At 51.9% G+C, this 22,727-nt stretch overlaps 1 protein-coding gene across 1 annotated transcript in view; it reads right to left on the reverse strand.

The window, feature by feature from the left end:
• ASH1L (ASH1 like histone lysine methyltransferase) overlaps positions 1-20,910 on the reverse strand; it is a 65,281-nt gene extending 44,371 nt beyond the window's left edge. Inside the window, exons 1-3 of the mRNA XM_051773333.1 lie at positions 20,712-20,910; positions 13,809-14,321; positions 914-5,654 (exon numbers count right to left, since the gene is read on the reverse strand). Of these exons, the coding sequence (XP_051629293.1) occupies positions 914-5,654; positions 13,809-14,219 (5,152 nt within the window). The 5' untranslated portion in view covers positions 14,220-14,321; positions 20,712-20,910. The remainder of the gene's footprint in view (positions 1-913; positions 5,655-13,808; positions 14,322-20,711) is intronic.
• Positions 20,911-22,727: the final 1,817 nt, after the last annotated feature.

Genomic DNA, 22,727 nt, shown 5'->3' on the forward strand with positions numbered 1-22,727 from the left:
TTTCCCCCCCTCTAATATTATGCAAAGTTCAGGGTTTTGAGGGGAGGTGCCCTCTGACAGCAGCACTGCTGCTCTTGACCACACACACTCTGCTCCTGTCTCAGTTTTGCTTGAAGCATTTCCCAACCATGAATAAATCCAAAATTTCAAGGTTTGGTCTCAGGCATCCCCAGGATCATCCCCAGGAGCTCCAAAGCTCTGTTGCAGCAGATTATCAAAGTAACTAAAACAGAGTTACCAAAAGGAAGAGGAAACATTTTCTCAGATGGAAATGCTACAACAGTAGCACCAACAGCTGGTCTAAACCAAACCCACCAAGCTCCAAACCAAGCAGAAACAGGGCTTTGGAAGTATCAAAAAATCACGAGAAATTTCACCTCCTTTCTCCAGGAAGTTAAAATATTACGGAAAAAGCAAAGAGCTTTCCATGAGAAAGCATCCTCAGCCCGAGGGCCAGGAAGCAAGAGGACTCTGCTGGGAAGAGGGACACACACACAGGGTGCCCCGGGTGGCTCTGGGGGAGATCCCACACCAGCCTGTCCTGCTGCGAGCAGGAACCCCCCACAGATCCCCGCAGAGCCAAAGCTCCACCTGCCCCCGTGCTTGGTGTGACAGAACCCAGGAGAGCAGGCCCGGGGCTCCCTTACCTGAGAGGGATCCCTGCAGAGCCAAAGCTCCACCTGCCCCCGTGCTTGGTGTGACAGAACCCAGGAGAGCAGGCCCGGGGCTCCCTTACCTGAGAGGGATCCCCGCAGAGCCAGAGCTCCACCTGCCCGACGTTTGGTGTGACAGAACCCAGGAGAGCAGGTCCGGGGCTCCCTTACCTGAGAGGGATCCCTGCAGAGCCAGAGCTCCACCTGCCCCCGTGTTTGGTGTGACAGAACCCAGGAGAGCAGGCCCGGGGCTCCCTTACCTGAGAGGGGCTGCAGGGCCTTCTCCAGGGAGGGCTCCTTGCGCAGGGGCCGGGGCAGCGGCGCGTCCTGGGCGCTGAACAGCCCGGGGCTCTCGGGCAGCTTCTTGCGCGCGGCGGGGCCGGCGGGGCCGGGCGCTCGGCAGCTGCCTATTGCACTTGTGAAAAGGTTCGTGTGCTCCTCGGTGCCGGCGGGCTCCGAGCCGGGGGGGAACCCCCCCAGGGACAGGGCCGGGGAGCTCTCGGAGCAGTCGATCTGCAGCGGGGTCTGCAGGCCCAGCGCCAAGGAACTCGACTCCGAAGGCTCCCTCCTGACCCACTGCTCGTCTCTGCTCAGCAAACCCTTGGAAGGCGACAGGTGCGGGCACGACATGTGGCACCTGTGCTTCTCCTTGTGTTTGTACCTCTCTCCCACGGCCTCCTTCCCAAACCTGTAGCGCTTCAAGGACTCCAGAACCGTTCTGGAGGAGCTGTTGGCCGTGATAGTGTCCATGGAAACCTGCGGCTGCTCCGAGGAACGGTGCTCCCGGTGCTTGTGGCGGTGCCTGTGCTTGTGCTCCAGCATCCAGCCGTAGGCCATCTCGGGTGGAACGCTGGGGTAGGTGCTCATGGACAGCAGGGGGGTCCTGCTCGTGGTGAGGAAAGCTTCCTGGCGCAAGAGTTTATGCTTCTTCTTGTGGTATTTGGTGGGGTTGAGAAGCAAGTGGCCTGTATGCATGTAGGAAGGTGGCGGCAGGGGGGTGGTGAAAGAAGGGGAGGGTGGAGGAGGGTAAAGAGTCGGAGGGTACCTTCCATAATAACCTAATCCTATGGGAGCAGCTGCCAGGGGGGACGGGGAGTAAGGCATGCCATAGGAGGGGTAGAACCCGGTGCTGGAGAGGGGAAAGCTGAGGCTATGCATGAAGGGCATTTCTGCCATAGCTTCCCGCATTTTTGGAGGCCTGCCTCTCTTTTTCTTTAAATCAGGTTTCCTAATGTAGTGCAAAGGATCTAAAGGAAAAGTAGGGTGGGTGTAGAAACTGTTGAAGTTTATTCTAAAAATGGTGGGCAGCAAATCCCGGGGTATAAAATGGTGACTCCGGTGGGTTATCCGAATTTCACTTAACCGGCTGATTAACTCCTCCAACTCGGCGAGGAAATCGGGGTCCTGCCTCCCCCGGAGCTGGGGGTACTTCTTTTTCCTTTTCCTCTTCTGCCTCTTCATCTTGTCGTAGCTGAGGTAATCGTGGCTGCGGCGCTTGCACTTGTGCTTGTGCTTCTCCTTCAGGTTGCCGAGCACGGTGGAGGTCTCGGGTGGGAGCAGGGACACGTGGTCGAAGGAGTGCCTCTTCTTCTTCTGCCCGCAGAACTTCTCCGCCCGGTCCGAGGTGCTGTTGTTGTCCGTCCCGATGCCGCTGTCGCTGGGGATGGTCTCGTCGCTGTGGGACTCGCTCACGGGGGACGGCGTGGCCTCTTTGAGCGAGGTCAGCTCGCTCAGGTGGGAGGGCGAGTTGGGCAGCAGCGTGGGCGGCGACAGCCTCCTCCTGCCCTTGGCCGCCTTCTTCATGGCCAGGGTCTGCACCACGCCGCCCTGCCGCGAGTGGAGGTGCAGGTAGGGCACGGGGCTGGGCTCGATGAACCCCGCGTCGCTGCTCACCGGGCTCTGCCCCCCGCTCACGGCCGACGACTGGGAGCAAACCGGAGACGGGAGCACCTCCGAGGGGTTCCCCGCGGGAGGCAGCAGGTGGGGCAGGACCTGGCCCAGGGACGTACCGGGAGCTTGCTGGGCAGACTTCTCCAGCACGGTCAGGCTGGCGGCGCTGCTGGCCAAGAGGCCGTTCAGGACGGCTTTGGGCTTCCTCCCTCTCCTCTTTCCTATGTAAATCGTTCCTTTCTTGCTGACGTTGATTTGCTGGCCCAGCTTCGAGCCGAACGTGGCGGCGAGAGTCGACACCGTGTTGTGGAGCTTGGATTGCATCTTCCCTTTGGTATTTGGTTCCACTGTACTGGACAGGATCTGATTCAGGAGTTTCTTTCGCTTCAGAGTTTTCATTTTATTTATTTTTCGAATAATTGTTTTCATTAACTGTCCGTTATTTCTCTTGGCAACTTTTCTGTCTGAGTCTACTTCCAAATCACTCATGCTGCAAATACTGGGGCTTTGGACCTCTTCAGGCCCTCGGAGCTGGTCCTTTCTCTCAAAGAACTCCCCAGGTCGATGCTGCTCACTTTCAGGCCCCATCTTGCTCGAGTTCTCTGTTCCAACAAAAGGTGCCACGGACAGAATAGGTGGTTTCGTTTTAATTGATGACCTGATCTGTCTTTTAGGTCTCCCTCTCTTTTTAGGAAAAGGTTGTCCCGATAAGCTCTGCTTCAGGGAGGGAATTTCAACCTCAGGCTGCAAAATGGGAGGCTCTTGCTCTTCTTTCGACTGCACTGAGAAGACTTTTGAGGCCGGAATCTTTAGAGTCCTTTTGGGGGGACCTTCGAGCTCTGGCATCTCCTTGGGTTTAGATCTTCCTCTTTTGGGTTTGTACATGTCAGGCAAGAAATCATCCGCCATACACAAGCTCGAGGGTTGTTTGTGGGCGCTGTAGAACTTCTGGGTTGGTTTGTCAGTCTCAGCCAGCAGTGCCAGGGACTGGCCACTGGCTTCGTTCAGCTTCGGCAGCTGGTGCTTGACGAACTCGTGCTCCACGAACGAGGACGACCCGATGTTCTTCAGGAACTTGGCCTGCTCCAAATTGCTGCTCGACAGTGCGCTGTAGGAAATGTTCTTGAAAAGCTCCGACCTTTCCAGCTCCAGACCCTTTGGAGGTCGACACGTGTTCCTCGACACCACTTTAGTCCATCGGGGCTTCCTTCCTTTTCTCTTCTTCAGAGGCTTCGACTGCTGAGTGCTGCTCAGGTTCTTCGCTCCTTGGCAGGATTTATCGGATGCAGCGATCGCCCCGATCTTCAGGAACTGCTTGCTGCTGAACAAGCTGGTAAAACTGACCACGGAAGGAGTGACAGTGGCGTGGATGCTCGTTTCAGCTGCCAGAATGGGCTTTTTCCCCGTGGAAGGACTGGTTCTGGAAGTCTCCACGTAAGAAGCCTTTGAATCGCTCAAATCTTTGTCAGCACCTTTGAAATCGGCGCCGAGGGGGTGGTTCAGGGTCCTGCTCAGCCCCAGGATGCTGTCAGAGGAAAAGGGAGTCTTGCCCACGGGATCAGAGATGCCTTCCAGGAGCTCTGCCGTGGAGCTTAAGTGCAATGAGTTGGATGGCAGCTGGGAGGAGGATGCTGAGAGGCTCCTGCTAAGGGTGGGGACAGACACGGTGGGGGAAGGGGAGGGGAGATTCCCCTCTCCCACTGCACTGAACGGGGACTTGGCTGTCGACACCTCCGAGGCACCTCCTGTCCTGAAGTCTGGTGAAGTGCAATACACTGGGGGCTGCTTCTCGTGCTTGGATGCTTCGTAACCCCCCTTCTCGCTGGAGGAGAAGGCGTCCTGGGGAACACACATCCCCTCGTTGAACATCTCCTTGCCCACCTCGGCGATCTCCTTCCGAATGGAAAACTTCTCCAGGATGCTCTCCTTGTTCTGCCTCACGACGTGCTTCTCGAAGGGTTTGCTGGTAGGGTTTTCCTTCAGTAAATCCGTGGGCTCGTGGCTTTCCAGGCTGCTGAGGTTGGAATTGCAAGGAAGCTTAAAGGGCTCCGAGGTGGGTGTGAGGGAATCTGCCTTCAGCGTCCCAGAGTCCTTGCTGGCCAAACCAGCCGGGCTGCCAATCCCTGCCGGCTTCTTCCCACACTCCTTGCTAACCAATCCCACTGGACTGCTAATTCCTGGCATCTTCCTCCCAGAGTCCTTGCTAACTGGTCCCACCGGGCTGCCAATCCCCGGCGTCTTCCTTCCAGAGTCTTTGTTACTCAGAACCGTCGCGTTCCCGGTCCCCGGCATCTTCCTCCCAGAATCCTTGTTGAGCAGACCTGCAGGACTATTTACCCCCAACAGCTTCTTCCCAGCGTCCTTGTTAACCAGCCCTGCTGGAGTGTTGATCCCTACTGGCTTCTTGAGAGGTTCCTTGGTAGTCAATCCAGCTGGAGTGCTGATCCCCGGAAGTTTCCTCCCCACATCTTTGCTGATCAATCCAACTGCAGAGCTGGTCACCGGCTGCTTCTTCCCAGAGTCCTTGTGCACCATCCCGGGGGGAGAGCTGATCCCTGGGGGCCTCTTGCCAGAGTCCTTGCTCACCAATCCAATCAAGGGGCCGATCCCTTGGGGCTTCTTCCCAGAGTCCTTGTTCACCAGTATGGCTGTGCTGCCAATCCCCAATGGCTTCTTCCCTGAGTCCTTGTTCACCAGCCCCACGGCGATCCCAGAGCCCGGCAGCTTCTTTACCAAATCTTTACCAACCATCCCACTGGGACTGATGGTTCCTGGCGGCTTCTTCCCAGAGTCTTTCACCAAACCGGACGCGCTTCCGTTCCCGGGCTTCTTCTGCTTTGTTTTGGAAGACTTGGAGGGAGGACAGGTTGCAATGAGCTGAGCCAGCTTCTCTGTGACAGTTGTTGCTCCGTTGATTTCTGTTCTGTCCTTCAAATCGGAATTATGGCTGCTGATCAGGGTGGGAGGAGATGACTTCATGTAATCCGTCATTTCTGAGTGCAACGGGGAAACTTTCTTGGATAAAGGGGTTGTTTCTACTTGGACACCTTCTTCTGCGTGTAACTCAACCGGTGCCACTTCTCCAGCTTTCTTGTAGGACTTTGAAGGGTCCTAGGAGTCAAAAGAACAACAAAAAAGTCTTTAGGAACAGAGCACAAAGTATCTCTCTGAGTAACATGGTATCTTTTGATGTTGAGATGATTAATACCTGCTCCAGCAACAGGGTAACTGTATGAGCACAGCTTCACCAACCTATCAATTTAAATAAAATTAGTAATAATAGATCCAATAATAAAATATTGTAAATATTACAATAGATGGATTATGTAAATATTGGCAATATTAATAAATTACTAATACTTAAAGCAAAATTTTAAACCAGTAGACACATTGAAGCTTTTCTGACTTTAACGAAACCCAAACTCACTGCCAGCCCCAAAATACAACCCATTTATTCTGCCCCCCCCAATTATAAACATTCTCCAAAAATACTGTTGCTGTTTGTTAATAAAACCCCACTGACAACAATGCACTGGGCTATTTATAGTGTGAGAGCACTTGAGGAGCTCACATGGTGCTGAGCAGCAGCTGAGCAGGGTCGTGTCCCAGGACACCCCCAGCCCCTGCAGCAACAGCTTCTCCTCCCAGCAGACCACTGACAGCCAGAAAAATAAGGGAAGTGAAATAAAACAAGTCAAATCAGTCTCCTGTTTGCACAGGGACACACGTGGAGCAGCTCAAACCCGCAGTTATTTCCAGTTCTGACCTAAACAAATCTGAAATTTATTTATTCTGTACAAATTGCGACGCCCGTCACCTTCCCAAAGCCCGCTGGGAACATCCCAATAAATGGATGTTCCATTTTGGAAGGGCAGTCTGCACACACAGCACCCAACACACCCCTGCAGGGCAGGGGAGTCTCTCAGGAGTGGAAGGCTCTGGGCTCAGAGGAGGAACTCCTGCATCCAGTTCTGCTGCCCCCAACACAAGAAGGACATGGAACTGCTGGAGCAGATCCAGAGGAGTCAATAAGGGAACTGGAGCCCCTCCCCTATGGATGGAGACTGGGAAAGCTGGGACTGTTCAGGCTGGAGAAGAGAAGGTTGTGTGGAGATCTCACAGCACCTTCCAGGGTCTGAAGGGGCTCCAGGGAAGCTGGACAAGGACTCTTCCTCAGGAACTGGGGTGACAGCACAAGGGGAATGGGCACAAACTGAGAGAGGGGGAATTTAGGTTGGATATTAAGGAAGAAATCCTTCCCTGTGAGGGTGGTGAGGCCCTGGCACAGGTTATTCCATGGATGCCCCATCCCTGGGAGTGTCCAAGGTCAGGCTGGACAGGACTTGGAACAACCTGGGACAGTGGAAGGTGTCCCTGGTGGAACTGGATGAGCTTTATAATCCCTTCCAACCCAACCCACTCCATGATTCCGGGATTCCAACCACAAACACACACAAACTGAAAACCTCCTGGCACCCACCACCTCCAGCTCTGGGAATCCCTGGGATGTAGAGTCACTGAACAGCACTGGAACAGCCTTGCTGGGCAACCTTCAGAGAGTTACACCCCTTTCCCATGGCCTGAGATCCTGAAAAGAACTTTGGAAGGAAACTTTAACCTTCTCTGTTCAGTGGATTGAAAAATTCACCTCAATTTGCCTTGGGAATTGAACTCCTCAGCCCTGTGTCTGCTGAGTATCCACAATATTCCCTCTTCCTTTGATTCCTCTGTGTGCTCTGCTACCCCTCAGCCAGGGTCTGTGGTGCCCTCACAGTGCCTCTGCTTTTCCCAATCCACCTCCATCTCCAAACAAAGAGCTTGGAAGTTTGAGCAGATATTTAAATAATAAACACATAACTAAGCAAACCCTTCCAAACACCAGCTTTGATCTGAGCAAGTTGCCAGGATTCCGAGAACGTGGCTTTAGCATCAAACAGGGAGCCTCTGAAAGCTGAAGGCAAGTGCCCTGGAGAGCTCCTCTCTCATCTGAGGGTGAGGGAAATCTCCAAGCACAGCGAAAATGATTTCAAAGAACACGGAAAAACAAAACGAGAAACGTCTGGTGAGACGTCAGAAAGGAGCCAAAAAAGTTCACAGTTCTTTTTCAGCATTTTGAAAGGCAAAATTCTTATATGGGAAATTTTTTTCATGTTGGTTTTTTTTGGCCATAAATCCACTTAACAATCAGTGGGATTAACAGGAACGTTTTGGGGGGGGAATTTTTAAGGAAAAAAATTCCTCTGGTAACTTCTAGCAGAGACACCTTGAACAAAGCATGTAACCTTTGGAGGGGGTTGCAGTGGCTGCAAAACCACTAAAAAACTCCAACATAACTCACAAAGTTTGTTCTTGCAATTCTATATTATTAAAAAATTCAGATTTTTGGTTAAAGTGAATGGGAAGTATTGCTGTCACTGAGGAGTATCCCACAGGATATTCCTGTGGGATAGAGACTGAGCTCTCCCTCAGTCCATGGGATCTCTGATATCTGAGCTCTCCCTCAGTCCCTGGGATCCCTGGACCCCTGATATCTGAGCTCTCCCTCAGTCCCTGGGATCCCTGGATCCCTGATATCTGAGCTCTCCCTCAGTCCCTGGGATCCCTAGGCCCAGATCCCAGTTTTCTCTCAGTCCCTGGGATCCCTGGGTCCCAGATCCCAGTTCTCCCTTGATCCCTGGCTCCCTGATCCAAGCTCTCCCTCAGTCTTTGGGATCCCTGGGTCCCTGATCCAAGCTCTCCCTGGGTCCCTGGGATCCCTGAGTCAAGCTCTCCCTGGGTTCCTGAGATCCCTGGATCCCTGATCCAAGCTCTCCCTGAGTTCCTGATCCAAGCTCTCCCTCAGTCCCTGGGATCCCTGGGTCCCTGATCCAAGCTCTCCCTGGGATCCCTGGGATCACTGATCCAAGTTCTCCCTGGGATTCCTGGCTTCCTGATCCAAGCTCTCCCTCAGTCTCTGGGATCCCTGGCTCCCTGATCCAAGTTCTCCCTGGGTTCCTGGGATCCCTGATCCAAGCTCTCCCTGGTTCCCTGATCCAAGCTCTCCCTCAGTCCCTGGGATCACTGATCCAAGCTCTCCCTCAGTCCCTGGGATCACTGATCCAAGCTCTCCCTCAGTCCCTGGGATCACTGATCCAAGCTCTCCCTCAGTCCCTGGGATCACTGATCCAAGCTCTCCCTCAGTCCCTGGGATCCCTGGATCCCTGATCCAAGCTCTCCCTCAGTCCCTGAGATCCCTGGGATCACTGATCCAAGTTCTCCCTGGGATTCCTGGCTCCCTGATCCAAGCTCTCCCTCAGTCTTTGGGATCCCTGGCTCCCTGATCCAAGCTCTCCCTCAGTCCCTGGGATCCCTGGGATCACTGATCCAAGCTTTCCCTCAGTCCCTGGGATCCCTGGCTCCCTGATCCAAGCTCTCCCTCAGTCCTGGGATCCCTGGATCCCTGATCCAAGCTCTCCCTCAGGGATTTTTGGGGTCAGGTTGCCCCCAGTGCTGGGGCAGAGCTGGGCTGTCACAGCCCGTGGCCACAGGCACACCCTGTCCCTCAGCCCAGCTCTCCTGGGGCAGCTCCAATCCTATGGAAATGTTCAGGAATTCCCCCTGGAATACCCTCCAACCCAGGCCTGTCCCAGTGCAGCAGGGGCAGGAAAGGTGCCCTCTCCCCTGGGATAACTCCTGGTGCCCACACAGGCACTCCGTGAGGTGGGAAGGACAGACCTGAAGCCCAAACCAGGTGAAAATGCCACAAAAAAATGGCCTAAAACAGTTTTCCTGGAATTCTGTGCCTCGTTAGCCCAGATTTCCAGCCCTGCTCCAGGTTCCTCCGGTTTCAGATGGAATGAAATGGTTCATCTGGGGGCAAAGCTGCTCAAAAGGGTGAGATAACACTACACCAAAAAGCACTTTGTGCTTTAAAAAATAATCTGTTCCTGTGCCACCTTCAGTTCAACTGTCTGGCTTAAAAGCCTTGCCCAAAACAACTGCACAAAACCTGGAAGTTTCCATCAGACTGGTATTATTCTAAATTTGGGACTGAGCTGAACTGAAAATTCCAACTCTCCCATGTGGACACACGGTTTCTAGACCTGCACCACTCCTTTCAGGAATAAAAATTCCAGGTAGTTTTGATCTGAACTGAGTTACAATCCATCACTGGTGGCCTTGGCAGCGCTGGGAGAACAGTTGGACTTGCTGGTCTTAAAGCCCCTTTCCAACTCGAATGATTCTGTGATTCCAGAGCCACCACAGGCACCAACAGCAAAAAAAATGACTTTATTCTAAAAAAAGCAGCTGTTGTTAGAGCACAATCCCGGGGTTTATTATTACTAGATCATTATTTACTGTGATGATGATTGGTACTTGGGTGCAAAAGGCTGAGGAGCAAATGATCCTTCCCAGGAGCAGGGGTGTCTCCTCTCCAGCCTGGTGTCAAACTCACACTTCTCACCCTAAAACCAAGCTGCAAACCCCGGGATCCTCTCGGTTTCCACCCTCTGGAACAGCCAGAAAGGAACCAGCTTGTTCATGAAACTGCAATAAAGGGTTTTTTTATGTGCACACACAGATCTCCCCATCGTTGTCTGAGCTGCTGCACTTCAGGCCAGCGTTTGGGCCACAATTCCAACGAGCTTGCTGAGGAATCACAGGAACTGTGGCATCAATATATCCCACAGAATTCCCCAAATAAGTGTCTCCTGTTTGTTTTTCACCTCCCAGACTTTGCAGGCTTTTCTAAGAGCAAGTTTGAACGAAGGGCCAGGGAAAAAAAAGACAAACTTATGTCCCAGATGCTGCAGGAAATATTCTCAAGCTACTAAAAAAAGAAATCACTCCTTTAGCTTTGTTACCTCTGAGTGGCTGTGATTTCATCAGCAAACTTCCCTGCACGACCCAGGGCAAGAGAGAGAGCTCCAGAATCCTGCACTCAGCAGTTTTCACCCAGAAATAAGGAGCTGGAGCAGGAGGGCGAGTCCCAACCTGCTGCCCCGTGTTACTACTCTGAGTTAGAGTTACACAGGCTGCTACTATCACCTCTTCCTGTTTGCTACACCTTCACCACTGCCCCTCTGCCATGGCCCTGCCCACACTCACCCTCCAGCACGGGGAAAACACGGGTTTGCCCCCTAACAGGGCCAAAAATGTGGATTTATGTGCATTTATGTTCAAGGCTCAGGCTTCTGGGCTTAATGTCTGCCTGCCACGGGACACTTCCTGAAAGGAGGAAATCCCAGTTCCACACTCAGTGTCAAAAAAGCAAATTAAATAGTGCTTGGCTCTTGCAGCACCTCCTAATTTTGTTCCTCTTCACATCTGGGAATCTCGGCCTTTTTTAAGTCTCCCCTTTCTGTGATCTTCTCCACACACACACAAAAAATATTCATTAACTTGTATGTCCACGCGTTTCTGGAGGACAAATTGCAGATGCACAGGGAAAAACCCCCTCACTGAAAGGGTGGTCGGGTAGTGGGACAGGGAGAGGAGGAATCCCCAGCCCTGAGGGAGGTGGCACTTGGGGACAGGGTTCAGTTGGGAACAGAAGGGCTGCACTCCATGATCCCAGAGGGCTTTTCCAACCTGGGAGGTTCTGGGATTCCAAGTGACTCCCCTCACTCACAGCAAGCAGCCAAACCCTCTATTTTTATAACACTCCCCAAGTTTCAGCAGCCCTGTCAGCACCCAGCTTGAGAAAGAGCCTGTCAGACGTGCAAGTGCAAAGGATTTTCCTCCTGGTTTAATTTCTGCACTGGTATTCCCAGGAGAGGAATTCCACTGCTCCTCTTTGTGTCTCAGAGCTCCACTGAGTGCACAGCAAGGGCTACATTTTCATTCCAATCCATTATTCCTCCTCAAAAAGAAGGGAAAGTTCAGTGTCAGAGCTCCAGGTGAGGCCACACCTGGCTCTGAGCTGGTCATTTATTGGCTTTCCCCTCCTCTCCATCGAAAGCAGAGATTTAGGGATCACTTCCCTCTGCTGAAGGGTAATTTTCAGAGCTAAAACTTGCTTTATTTCGTGGTAACAAGACAAAAAGAAATCCCTGGGGCATTATATTCAAAACAGGAATATTTTAAGCCATGGTTCCCATTTATTTCCACACAGACACTTCCAGTCCCTTTTCAGGGATCAGCAGGACACTGTTTGGTGTCATTTCTAACAACCCATGGTGGTATCAATGGTGTCACATATCAATAATATCACCAATGGATTATAATATATATTATATGTGATATATTATTATATCAGATACATAATATATGTATTATATATAACACATATAATATATGTGGTATAATATATGTATAATATATTATATGATGTATATACTATATTTATAATATATGTATTATATATGAAATACATATATACTTTATATGTATAAAATACAGATATACTTATTTTATATATATATAAAATACAGATATACTGATTTTATATATATATAAAATACAGATATATGTATTTTATATATATATAAAATACATATATACTTATTTTATATATATATATAAAATACATATATATTTATTTTATATATATATAAAATACACACATATATAAAATACATATATACATATTATGTATATATAAAATATATACATACATATATATATCATATCACTAATATTTGCTTCCCTTTCTGATTTCCACTTGGAATGGGATGGATCTCCTGAAGGAAAACCTGGTACATAAACAAAGATGTCAAGGGGGAAGAATCCCTCCTGTCCCCATCCAAATCCAAATCCTGATTATTTTCCTGATTATAAACCCTCTTGATGCAATGGGAAAGTCTCCAGATGCAAAGGTGCTCTTTGCTGGGAGAACCAGAGGATCCTGGAATATCCTGAGCTGGAAGGGACCCACAAGGATCATCCAGTCCAACACCCCACCAACCTGACCCTCCCCTGACTAATTCACCCTAAACCTGCCCTGAGGAAGGGATTTGCAGCTGCAAGTGCCACCTGAGTCCAGGCATCAAGAGGAATCACTGGCTGGATATTCCAGGCTGGCCAAACACTCAACTCACCTCAACAGGGCCTTGCTGGACCAAAAAAAAAAAAGAAGGAAAAAAAAAAGCCATCAGTATAATGACAAGTTGGGATCTGCTCTTCCAGCGTTTTTCAAGAGGAAGTCAGAAAAATTCTCAGGAATAATGAGCTTGTTCTGAGCTGGGAGAATGTGAAATAAAGGCCATTGCCAACAGTTTATGTTATGCAACATAAATTCTGAGAATTTCTTGGTCTGCAGGCTGAGGAAAAACCCCTCTGATTCCCAAGGAGGGAAAACCCAACACAACTGCACTGTGGAGTCTGGAAAAAGCCAGTTCAGTCCTTACATCCAGCACACTTGTCTTTTCAGGGCACAGTTTATGCCTTGGAATCACAGAATCCCAGAATGGGATGAAAGGGACCTTAAAGATCAAGCTTTGAGCAGGTGGGAGAGATGGAAACCCTGCAGCCCTGGGGCCCTGTGGAACAGACATCCCACAGCAAGGAAGGTCTCCAGCTTCCAGGGACTTGGATTCCCCTGCTGAATCACCTGCTAGGGCTACCTAAGGGTACATCCTAACGTTGTATTGGCAAAACCTTCATGTGTATTGGCAAAAAGAGCAGGTTGGAGCCCAACACTTCCAAAATTTAGCATCCATGCAACATCATTTGTAATTCTTGCCATCTATCCCGTTCTCCCTGTCTGCTGTTGCTGCTGTTACTTGTTACATCCTGCAGATCACACAAACAAAAAGGAGGCAGGGCTACCTCCTTCCCTTTGGAAAACCCCTGGCACATCCCTCCAGCCACTCCATTTATAGCCATGGTATCACCAGGCTGGTTTGTAACTCAGCTGGAAAAGTCTCCTTGGCTTTCCAGACCCTGCTCGGGCTGTTTGTGGCAGTGACAGGTGAGAGACAGGAAACCCACTGACTCTAACAGGAAAATAGGAACCCAAACCCCATCCCAACAGAGATAAGACCCCCAAGGACCTCCACTTTCTTCTATAAAAGAGACTAAAACTCACACCATCACTTGCCAGAGATGTCACTTTAAGTTGACAGGGGAATTGTCTCTCGTTGCTGTTGAAACGACGACGGTGTCGAGCCCTGACCGAGCACTTTCCCCCCCGTCAACAGCCACGAAACCAAACCATTCCCAACTCCAGAAGCTTCAGGATCAGAGGTCACACGGAACCACACCATGGGGCAGGGATGGTGAAGCCTCCCAACACAGCTCAAAGGCCCCAGGACCTGCCAACCACCCCAGGGCCACCCCACTCACTTGTTTGGGAGGACAGTGCTCGCTCTTCTCATCCGTCATCTTCCCGCCCTTGGGAGCCCTCCTCGGCTGCTTGATGCTGGTTTTTATGGCAGGCCTGCAGACATAATTCTCCAGGTTCTTGGGAGGCTTTTTGGTCCTCTTGGCTTGGAGGCCGATCTTCAGCTTCAGGTTCCCCTCGGAGAAGTTGGTTTCCTTCACGGAGAACTGCTGGGCCTCGCTCAGGGCCTCGCTCTTCCCATTCTCCCCCTCCCGGCCCTTCTTCTTCCCGTCCTCCTCGTCCTTGCTGCAGCCTTCGGGCTCCGCTTCCCCCTTGCCCACCAACGTGCCAAGGTTTGCCACAGAGGGGCTTTTCCCAGAAAACCCTTCAGAATCAGAACCCAAGCCTAACATAGCAGTATTCCGAGGGTCCATCACAGGCGGAATATTTGCCTCCGGGTGATTTTCAGGGAAGATTTTACAGGGATATGTTCCTCAGAGGAGCTGTTCCACTACTGGCAGTCAGCATCTTTCACTCTGCGAGGAGGGAAAAGGCAGACAGAAGTAAACTTTGATTTCCTGGCAGAAATTAAATTAAGGTTTAAACCAATCAGAAAGCAAACAATTATATTTCAGACGAGCTGATGTTCCAAGACACCAACCCCGCTGGTCACCTACTTCAAAACCACAATTTATCTGTAAAACACTTTTAAATGATAAGTGAAAAATCAAAAGTGCGGGAATATTATAATATAGTTTCCAATTCATCCACAGGACACTTCAAACAACAGTTAAGGACTTTAATATTGATCATCAAAGCAATTTTTCCATTTATAACCAAAGCCCAGCTACTCTTGGTCTGGACCCACTGGATGAGCTGCATCTAAGGAAGGACATGAATGAACCCCATGAGGAAGCATCCAAACCCCAGAGATATTCTGATTTTAATCATCTGAGCCACCAGGAAAGTTGAGTTTAACCCATGTGGGCATCGGTTTAAAAACAAGCCACAAACTCCTGAACTCACACACACAAAGCCTTGGACACTCCCAGGGATCCAGGGGCAGCCACAGCCTCTCTGGGCAGCCTGTGCCTTCCTCACAGGGAAGGATTCCTTCCCAATATCCCACCTAACCCTGCCCTCTGGCAGTTTGCAGCCATTCCCCCCTGTCCTGTCACTCCAAGCCTCTGTAAAAATTCCCTCTTCTTTCCTGCAGGCTCCCTTCAGGTCCTGGAAGGATATTTTTGTTAGGGCCATTCAAAGCAGAAAGTGTTTAAATATCTTCAGCATTTAAATACCTTAATCATTTTTAAGTGAAATAGGTCAGAAACAGGTCTGATGTGCTGAAAAGTGCATCCCAGGCACCAAACCAGCCTGGCTTCTGTCCTCACCCTCCAACAGTCACTGAGGCTCAGCTGTGAGCAGTGAGATTTCAAGGGTTTCAATCAACTCCAAAATGGGTTTCACAGAAAGGTCTCAAGGAGCTCAGCCCTCCTGGCCAGACAGGGATTAGGGAAGCAGCTGGAGGAGGTGGATTTGGGGTGGCTCTGGAGCACAAGGGGAAGGATCAGGAGTGTGAAAGGTGATCCTGGAGAGCACCAAGGCAACTGCAGTGGGCTCAGGTTGGGAGAACAGCTGCCAGGATTAGTGGGGGCACAAGAAAAGCTGCTGAGAACACCCAAGGCAACCTGCTGGAAAACCAGGCTACCCCAAAACAAACTCCTTTCCACGTGTTCTGGGCTCATTATCCACATGGTTTCCATCTGCAGCTCGGGCTTCTCAACTGAGCACGTCCTCAGCAGTCAAACCCACTGTTATTGCTCCTAAGACCAGAGGTAATGAGATAAAATCTCTGTTTTACAAGTAGAAAAACATTGGGAGAACAGTGTGACGTGGATATAGAGGTGAGTTAGTGGCACTGCTCAGATCAAGGCCCAATGTCCAGTCCAAGAGGCTTCACCACGTCACCAAAAATGGTTTTTTTCACACATGCTGATGCCCAGCAGTAAAATAACCCTGAGCTAGTGCCTGAATTTGTATTATTCCAGTCCAAGAGAAGGGACAATCCTTCATGGAACTGTCAAATCCGTGTTCACACAACTGTTTCCTTCTCTAGAGACCGTGGTGCAGAGCAGCAACAACACTTCAGTCATTTTCTTACAAATAAAATTAATTAATAAGCTTAAAATATGAAACCAACAGCAAGATTACACTCATGCACTGACCCCAGGAACTGCAAGGCCCGAAGTGCACGGTGGGAATTAAAGCAGAACTGTGCTCACATCTCACTCTGTGGCAACACAGGACCAGGGACCATCCCAGAAACAAAGTCACTAAATTGATGGCTCTCAGAAACACAGAGCAGGTCATTTATTTATCCATTAATTGCTCTCCACACAGACCACAAAACTGCTAATCCTGGCCCTAATCACCATTTTGCCTGGATCACTGCAATCTCCTTCTCCCAATCCTCAGTTCCCCCAGGAATTCACAGAACAGTGTCTGTCTCTCAGGTCTCACTCCCTGGATCCCAGGGATGCTGGATCCCAGGGATGCTGCTTCTTCCCTGCCTCAGCAAGTTCCAGCCCCCTGGCCCTGCCTCCAACGTCTTCAGGGCTGTGTTTTGGTTCTCCCCTTGCTCCTGTTCCCCACTGACACCACTGGCTGTGTTCTTGTCTCACTTTCTCTGTGTCACTCCTCACATTCCTCATGCCTGGCTCTCCCCATCCTGCAGGATCTGTTCCACTCTTCCTGCACGATCCCTTCCACTCCTGCAGGATCCCTTCCACTCCTCCTGCAGGATCCTTTTCACTCCTGCAGGATCCCTTCCACTCCTGTAGGATCCCTTCCACTCCTCCTGCAGGATCTCTTCCACTCCTCCTGCAGGATCCCTTCCACTCCTCCTGCAGGATCCCTTCCACTCCTCCTGCAGGATCCCTTCCACTCCTGCAGGATCCCTTCCACTCCTGCAGGATCCCTTCCACTCCTCCTGCAGGATCCTTTTCACTCCTGCAGGATCCCTTCCACTCCTCCTGCAGGATCCCTTCCACTCCTGCAGGATCCCTTCCACTCCTGCAGGATCCCTTCCACTCCTGCAGGATCCCTTCTGCTCCTCCTCCAGGATCCCTTCTGCTCCTGCAGGATCCCTTCCACTCCTCCTGCACGATCCCTTCCACTCCTCCTGCAGGATCTGTTCCACTCCTCCTGCAGGTTGTGCCTTAGAAATCTCGTGGATGTCAAAGCAAATGAGCAGCCAACTGATGACAGCCACGGTTCAGAGGCAGCTAAAAAAAGCCTGCACGAATTTACCCTGAAAACTCTTGATGATTTAGGGCTTTCAGGGCCTAAAACTCTCACATTTAACCGTGTGCTGTAGGGTACTTATCAGTGTCTTCACCTTCACTGTGTGAAGTTCCAAGGCTTGTTCTGAATTATCCTGCATCCGGGGGATCTCAGGGTAACAAAACTTTTGCTGGGTTGAAAACCAGCCAGGCACCAAATCTCACAAGTGAGGAGCAAGACACGTCCTGACCATCTCCCTGCAAAGCAAATCATGCAGGTTCTGCAGATCTCAAATCCCTCCTGCAATTGTTCTTCCCCTCAAAAAATTAACTAGGAAGTATTTTAACATGCTAGTTTTGACACGTGCCACCGTGGTGCTCATTAAAGATTCCTCTGATGCCACACACAGTTTTAATACCTGGGTTTCATCCTTATTCCCCTGGTGTCACATCCCAAGATTCCTGTTCTTCTCATCCCTTGCTCTTCCAGAAAGAAAATGCTAAGGGTTGATTTTCCACTGCCAGATCCCAGATGTTTCCCCCACACCCCTTTAGCAATATTAACTGAGATTTTTCCCCCCTGATCAACTCAGGACTTCATTCCTGCTGCTGTTTTTGTCCATAAAATCACGGTGTCATTTCATATTTAGAAGGTATTTTTCTTTTGGTTCTTTTCATTGCTTCAGCTCCAAGAGACACTAAAACCAACTCAGCTGAGTGTCTGAAATCCCAGACTATTACCAGTAACTCCATGGCCTCCCACAATCCCTTCCCATGTTCCTTGTCTTATTTCCCCTGCTGTGGAAGGCAGTTACCACACTCAGAAGTTTTCTCAAAAAGAGAATAAAAAGTGTGATAAAAGCTGACAGTATTTCCCCACATCACATTCCCTGAGCAGTCACTGCTGGAGGCCCCTGGATCACCTGAAAATGTTTAGAGATGGAGACACTTGTCAGGAACAAAGTTCCTGCTTGTGTTACAGGAGGTGACAAATAAAATAACTTCCCGAGCAGCTCCTGCTGGGAGTGTTTTGGACAGGCAGAAATCCCAGAGGACCTGGCCTTGTCAGGAGGAATATTCCACGGGAGCGTTGGGAGCAGAGGCAGGGAGAGCAGCCGGAGCAGGACACGGGTTTTGTGGGAAGGCAGCAGAGGACAGACATGATGACACCCTGCAGGCATTCTCCAGTGGGAGGAAAACTTGGGAAGCAGAGATAGTGTTTCTCCTCAGCCGGCTCCAGCTGACACCCGACCTGACTGGAAGCCTGGAAGCACCTCGTGGAATTCGGAGGCGCCGGGGCAATTCCCTCGCTTCGCTATTCACATGCAAATGGACGCGGAATTGCTAAAATCTGCATAACCAGCCCACGTTTGACTGGGAGCAAAGGTTCCTCCTGCCTTAGGCTGCGAGTCCCAACAGCAGTCAGGTTGGGAATCCTCCTAAAATATTATCCCAGCTGCTCCCGTGTGAGTCAGGAGCTCGCCGGGAGCTCTCTGCATCCAGTGCCTTCCAGGGGATTCTTCTGGACAAACCCAGCTATTTATACCCATCCAGTCCAAGAGGAAGGTGAAATCCTTGCCTGCTGTGTCCCCTCACTCCTGACAGTGCCCTTGGTTATTCCCAGGGCCAGGATGGCCCCTCCTGTGCCACAGGTGATGGCCAGAGAGCCAGGGACCAACACAGACTGTCCTGTCACAGAATAACCTGTCACAGAACAACCCAGCAGCTCTCCTCACAGGTTCCTTTCCCTCTGAAAGCCGGAGATGGGACTCACTGGAGCAGGAGAATGTGTTTGCCTTCCAACAGCACCAGAAATTCACATTTTAAAAATAAAAAGCCAACAATCCCTCTGACAACAATATCTGTTTAAAACCACCTGTAATCCAGTAACTCCGTGTGCTATTGCTGCTTTTCTCTCGTGACAACTGCCTTTTATACCAACGTGCACCAAAGGTTTAAAGTGCTTTTTGTACCCTCTGGGACAGTTTAAACTTCTGAAAACAACTGGGGGGCAAAAAAAAAAGGCTTCTTTTTGTAAATTGTAACTCAAGTTATGTCGCTGGTTATTATCACTCCAACATAAAGTGCTTTTTAGGGGACTGCTGACTGCCTGTAGCAATGAAACGTAACTCAAGTCCAAAAAGAAGTTGTGGTAATTTTGTCTTTAAAACCAAAATTAGTTAAACCCCTTAAAAAAAAATCTCTTATACTCTCAGACAGTTTGGAAAAGCTTTAATTTTGAGTAAGAACTGAAGCAGGCAGACAGCTGATGATTTTAGAGCCCATCTCTCCCCATATGTTCAAGCAGCTGCCAGAACTTCCCCGTTCCCACAGAGGCACCAGGGATGGTCCCAAAGTCCTGCAGGATGGCCATGGGAAACAGGATTCACCCCAAACCCCCACATTCCTGGAAAACACCTGCCTTTGCAGGTGCAGCACATATTAGAGCAAGGAGGGCAGTCAAAATAAACGGGGAAAGAAGGTGCCCCTGGAAACGAAAACTAAGGATATTTCAGTGGATGAAGGTAAAGCCACAGGTTCTGCCCCTGCTCCCAGAGCTCCCACTGCCTCCAGTTTCCCTTCCCGGCTCCTGAAAACACTCAACTACCAGGAGAGCAAATGCGTGTCCCGAGGCCATCGGATGGAAACCCACATTCCAAGTAGCTCCCAGTTCTGTAATTAACGGGGCAAAGAACCACAAACCAGGGCCAAAACCAGGAGTTACAAAGTCAGGAGACCACGGGGGAAGAGAGAGAGAGACAAGGGCAGGAACACATTTTGCCTTCTGATCTGAGAGATGGGCAAGGCCGAGATGGGAGGCTCAACCACCCAATCCCAAATTAAGGGTCAATAAAGCTAAAATAGGATGGGTAATGCAATGAGAGTAAAATTCCAGGAGTGTGATTTTGGGGAAGGAGGAGGAGAAAGCCTGCAAGCCACTGACCCAGTAAACCAGCCGGAAACCCAAAAATACATAAAATAATAGCGGTATGTGTCAGGGAGCCCCCCGGCCGCCTCCCCCCGCATCCCCCGCCCATCGCACGGGGCCGTGCCCGGGGAAACACCGAACTTCGGCGACGCGGAGCCGCGGGCACAGCCCCGCTCCCCGGAACACGGGGGGGGCCCGGCGGGACCCCCGGGGCCGCTGTCAGGGTGACATCCCACCCCCCGAGCCCCCCGCGACCCCGGCCCGCACCCCCGGGGGGCTGCCCCGGCCCCGCGGCCGCCGCCGCTGTCAGCGGGCCCCGCCGCCAGCGGGGATCCCCCGCCCCTCGCCGCGGGCCCTGTCAGGGACCCCCGGGTCCCTCCCCGCCTGTCAGAGCCCCCCGGCCCCGCCGCGGCTCGCAGGGACCGCCCGCCCCGCTCCGCGCCGCGCTCCGGGCCCTGCCGGGGATCCCCCCCCGCGCCGCCCCCGGGGATCCCCCGCCGCCGCCAACGGGGATGCCCCGCGCCCGCCGCCGCGCCCCGCTGCGGGGCTGCCGCGGGGGTGCCGCGCGGGGACCGGGGGGACCCCGGGGGGGGATGCGGGGCGGCCCCGCGGCGGCTCCCGGAGCGCCTCCCCTCCCCCTCGGGGCCGCGGGGCCTGAGGCGGTCCCCAGTCCCCGCCCGCCCGCGCGCGCCCGCCCGCCCCGCTCCCCTCCTCACCGTGTCAGCGGCAGCGCGGCCGGGGCCGAGCACGGGCTTGCTCCGCGCCGCATCCCCGCGGCCGCCCGGGCGCGGGCGGAGGGGCCGGGGCGGGGGCGGGGGGGCACCGGGACCGAGCGGCCGCCGCGGCGGGGCCTGAGCCGAGCGAGGCGGCGGAACCAAAATGGCGGCGGCTCCTGCTCCGCCGCGAGCGAGCGCACGGACACGCCCCCCCCCCCGCCCCGCGCGCCGGGCACGCCCCCCCGAGCCACGCCACGCCCCTTTTCTCGTCGGTCACGCCCCTCGCCCGCCAGACCGCGCCCCTTGTGCCTTAGGTCACGCCCCTCCCGCCCTGTGGCCACGCCCCCGACCACGCCCCCCTGCAAAGACTCTCCAAAAAGGAAAATAAGGGAGGGAAAAAAAGGTGGTTTTTTTACATCAAATGACCTGTAAGGGGGATGTGTAGACGCACAAAGGCATCTTTCCTTGAGGGTGCTCACATGTGCTAGTGAGTTGGAGTGTTAAAAGGCCTTTTGTGAAACTGGAGTCACAGAATTATACAGTGTTAAGGGGTTAGAATGGGCTGTAAAGTTCATTTTGTGCCAACCTATCCCCTTACCGTGGGCAGCGACACCTTCCACTAGACCACATTTCTCAAGGCTTTGTCCAAGCTGGACTTGCACACTGCCAGGGTTGGGGCATCCACAATTTCCCTGGGCAACTTGTGCCAGGGTTTCTCCATCCTCACAGGGAAGGATTTCTTCCTGATATCTATCCTGAATTTCCTCTCTTTCAGTTTGAAGCCATTCCCCCTTGTCCTGTCACCCCAGTTTCTGAGGAACAGTCCCTCTCCAGCTTCCCTGGAGCCCCTTCAAACCCTGGAAGGTGCTCTGAGGTCTCCACAAAACCTTCTCTTCTCCAGCCTGAACATTCCCAGCTTTCCCAGCCTGACTCCCTACGGGAGGTGTTCCACTCCCCATTATCAACTTCATGACCTCCTCTGGACTTGCTCCAACAGTTCCATGTCCTTCTTATCTTGGGAATGATGGAATGATGTTCACAATGTCTGATAGGAACTAATACAGTCCATTTACTAGAGTTTTAAAACATTGTCTGTCACAAATAGGAGAAATTAATAACAAACTGTATTGCAGCAAGATATATAAAAAATCCAAACAAACAAAAAAAACCCCACAACTGAAATACCAGCAGCAAAATGGAAATTCCTTCTTTGGAGCAGGTCCAGAGGAGGCACAAGTGGATCAGAGGGCTGGAGCAGCTCTGCTGGGAGGGAAGGCTGAGAGAACTGGGATTGTTCAGCCTGGAGAGGAGAAGCTTTGGGGTGACCTGATTGTGGCCTTGCGGTGCCTGCAGAGAACTCAGAGGAAAGATGAGGCAAAACTATTTACCAAAGCCTGGAGGGTCAGGACACGGGAGGATGGGGTCAAACTGACAGAGAGTAGGTTTAGATTAGATATTAGGAAAAAATTCTTCCTTGTGAGGGTGGGGAGGCCCTGGCACAGGTTGCCTGGAGAAGCTGTGGCTGCCCCTGGATCCCTGGGAGTGTCCAAGGCCAGGTTGGATGGGGCTTGGAGCAACCTGGGCCAGTGAAAGGTGTCCCTGCCCATGGCAGGGGGTGCAATGAGATGATCTTCAAGATTCCTTCCAACCCAAACCATTCCATGTTTCTACAACTCCATGGAATGCAAAGCCTTTGCAGAAGCACAGATTTAAGCTGTTCAATACCTGAAAACCTGGCAACAAACCCATGAACAGCTTTTGCAGTAGACATGAACAATTTGACACTGAGGAGCTGGACGACTCCTCAGGAAATGACAAACAAGCTGTCCCTGAGCCAGCACTGTGCCCTCAGGGCCAAGAAGGCCAGGGGGGTCCTGGGGGGCATCAGGAAGAGAATTCCCAGCAGGTCAGGGAGTGATCCTGCCCCTCTGCCCAGCCCTGGGGAGGCACAGCTGGAGTGTGGGGCCAGTTCCCCTCAGGACAGGAGGGCCGTGGAGCTCCTGGAGCGGGTCCAGG

This window comes from Manacus candei, unplaced genomic scaffold (genome assembly GCF_025592945.1).
Source record: "Manacus candei isolate 608988 ecotype Guabito, Panama unplaced genomic scaffold, ASM2559294v1 h1tg000166l, whole genome shotgun sequence".
Lineage (NCBI taxonomy): Eukaryota > Metazoa > Chordata > Aves > Passeriformes > Pipridae > Manacus > Manacus candei.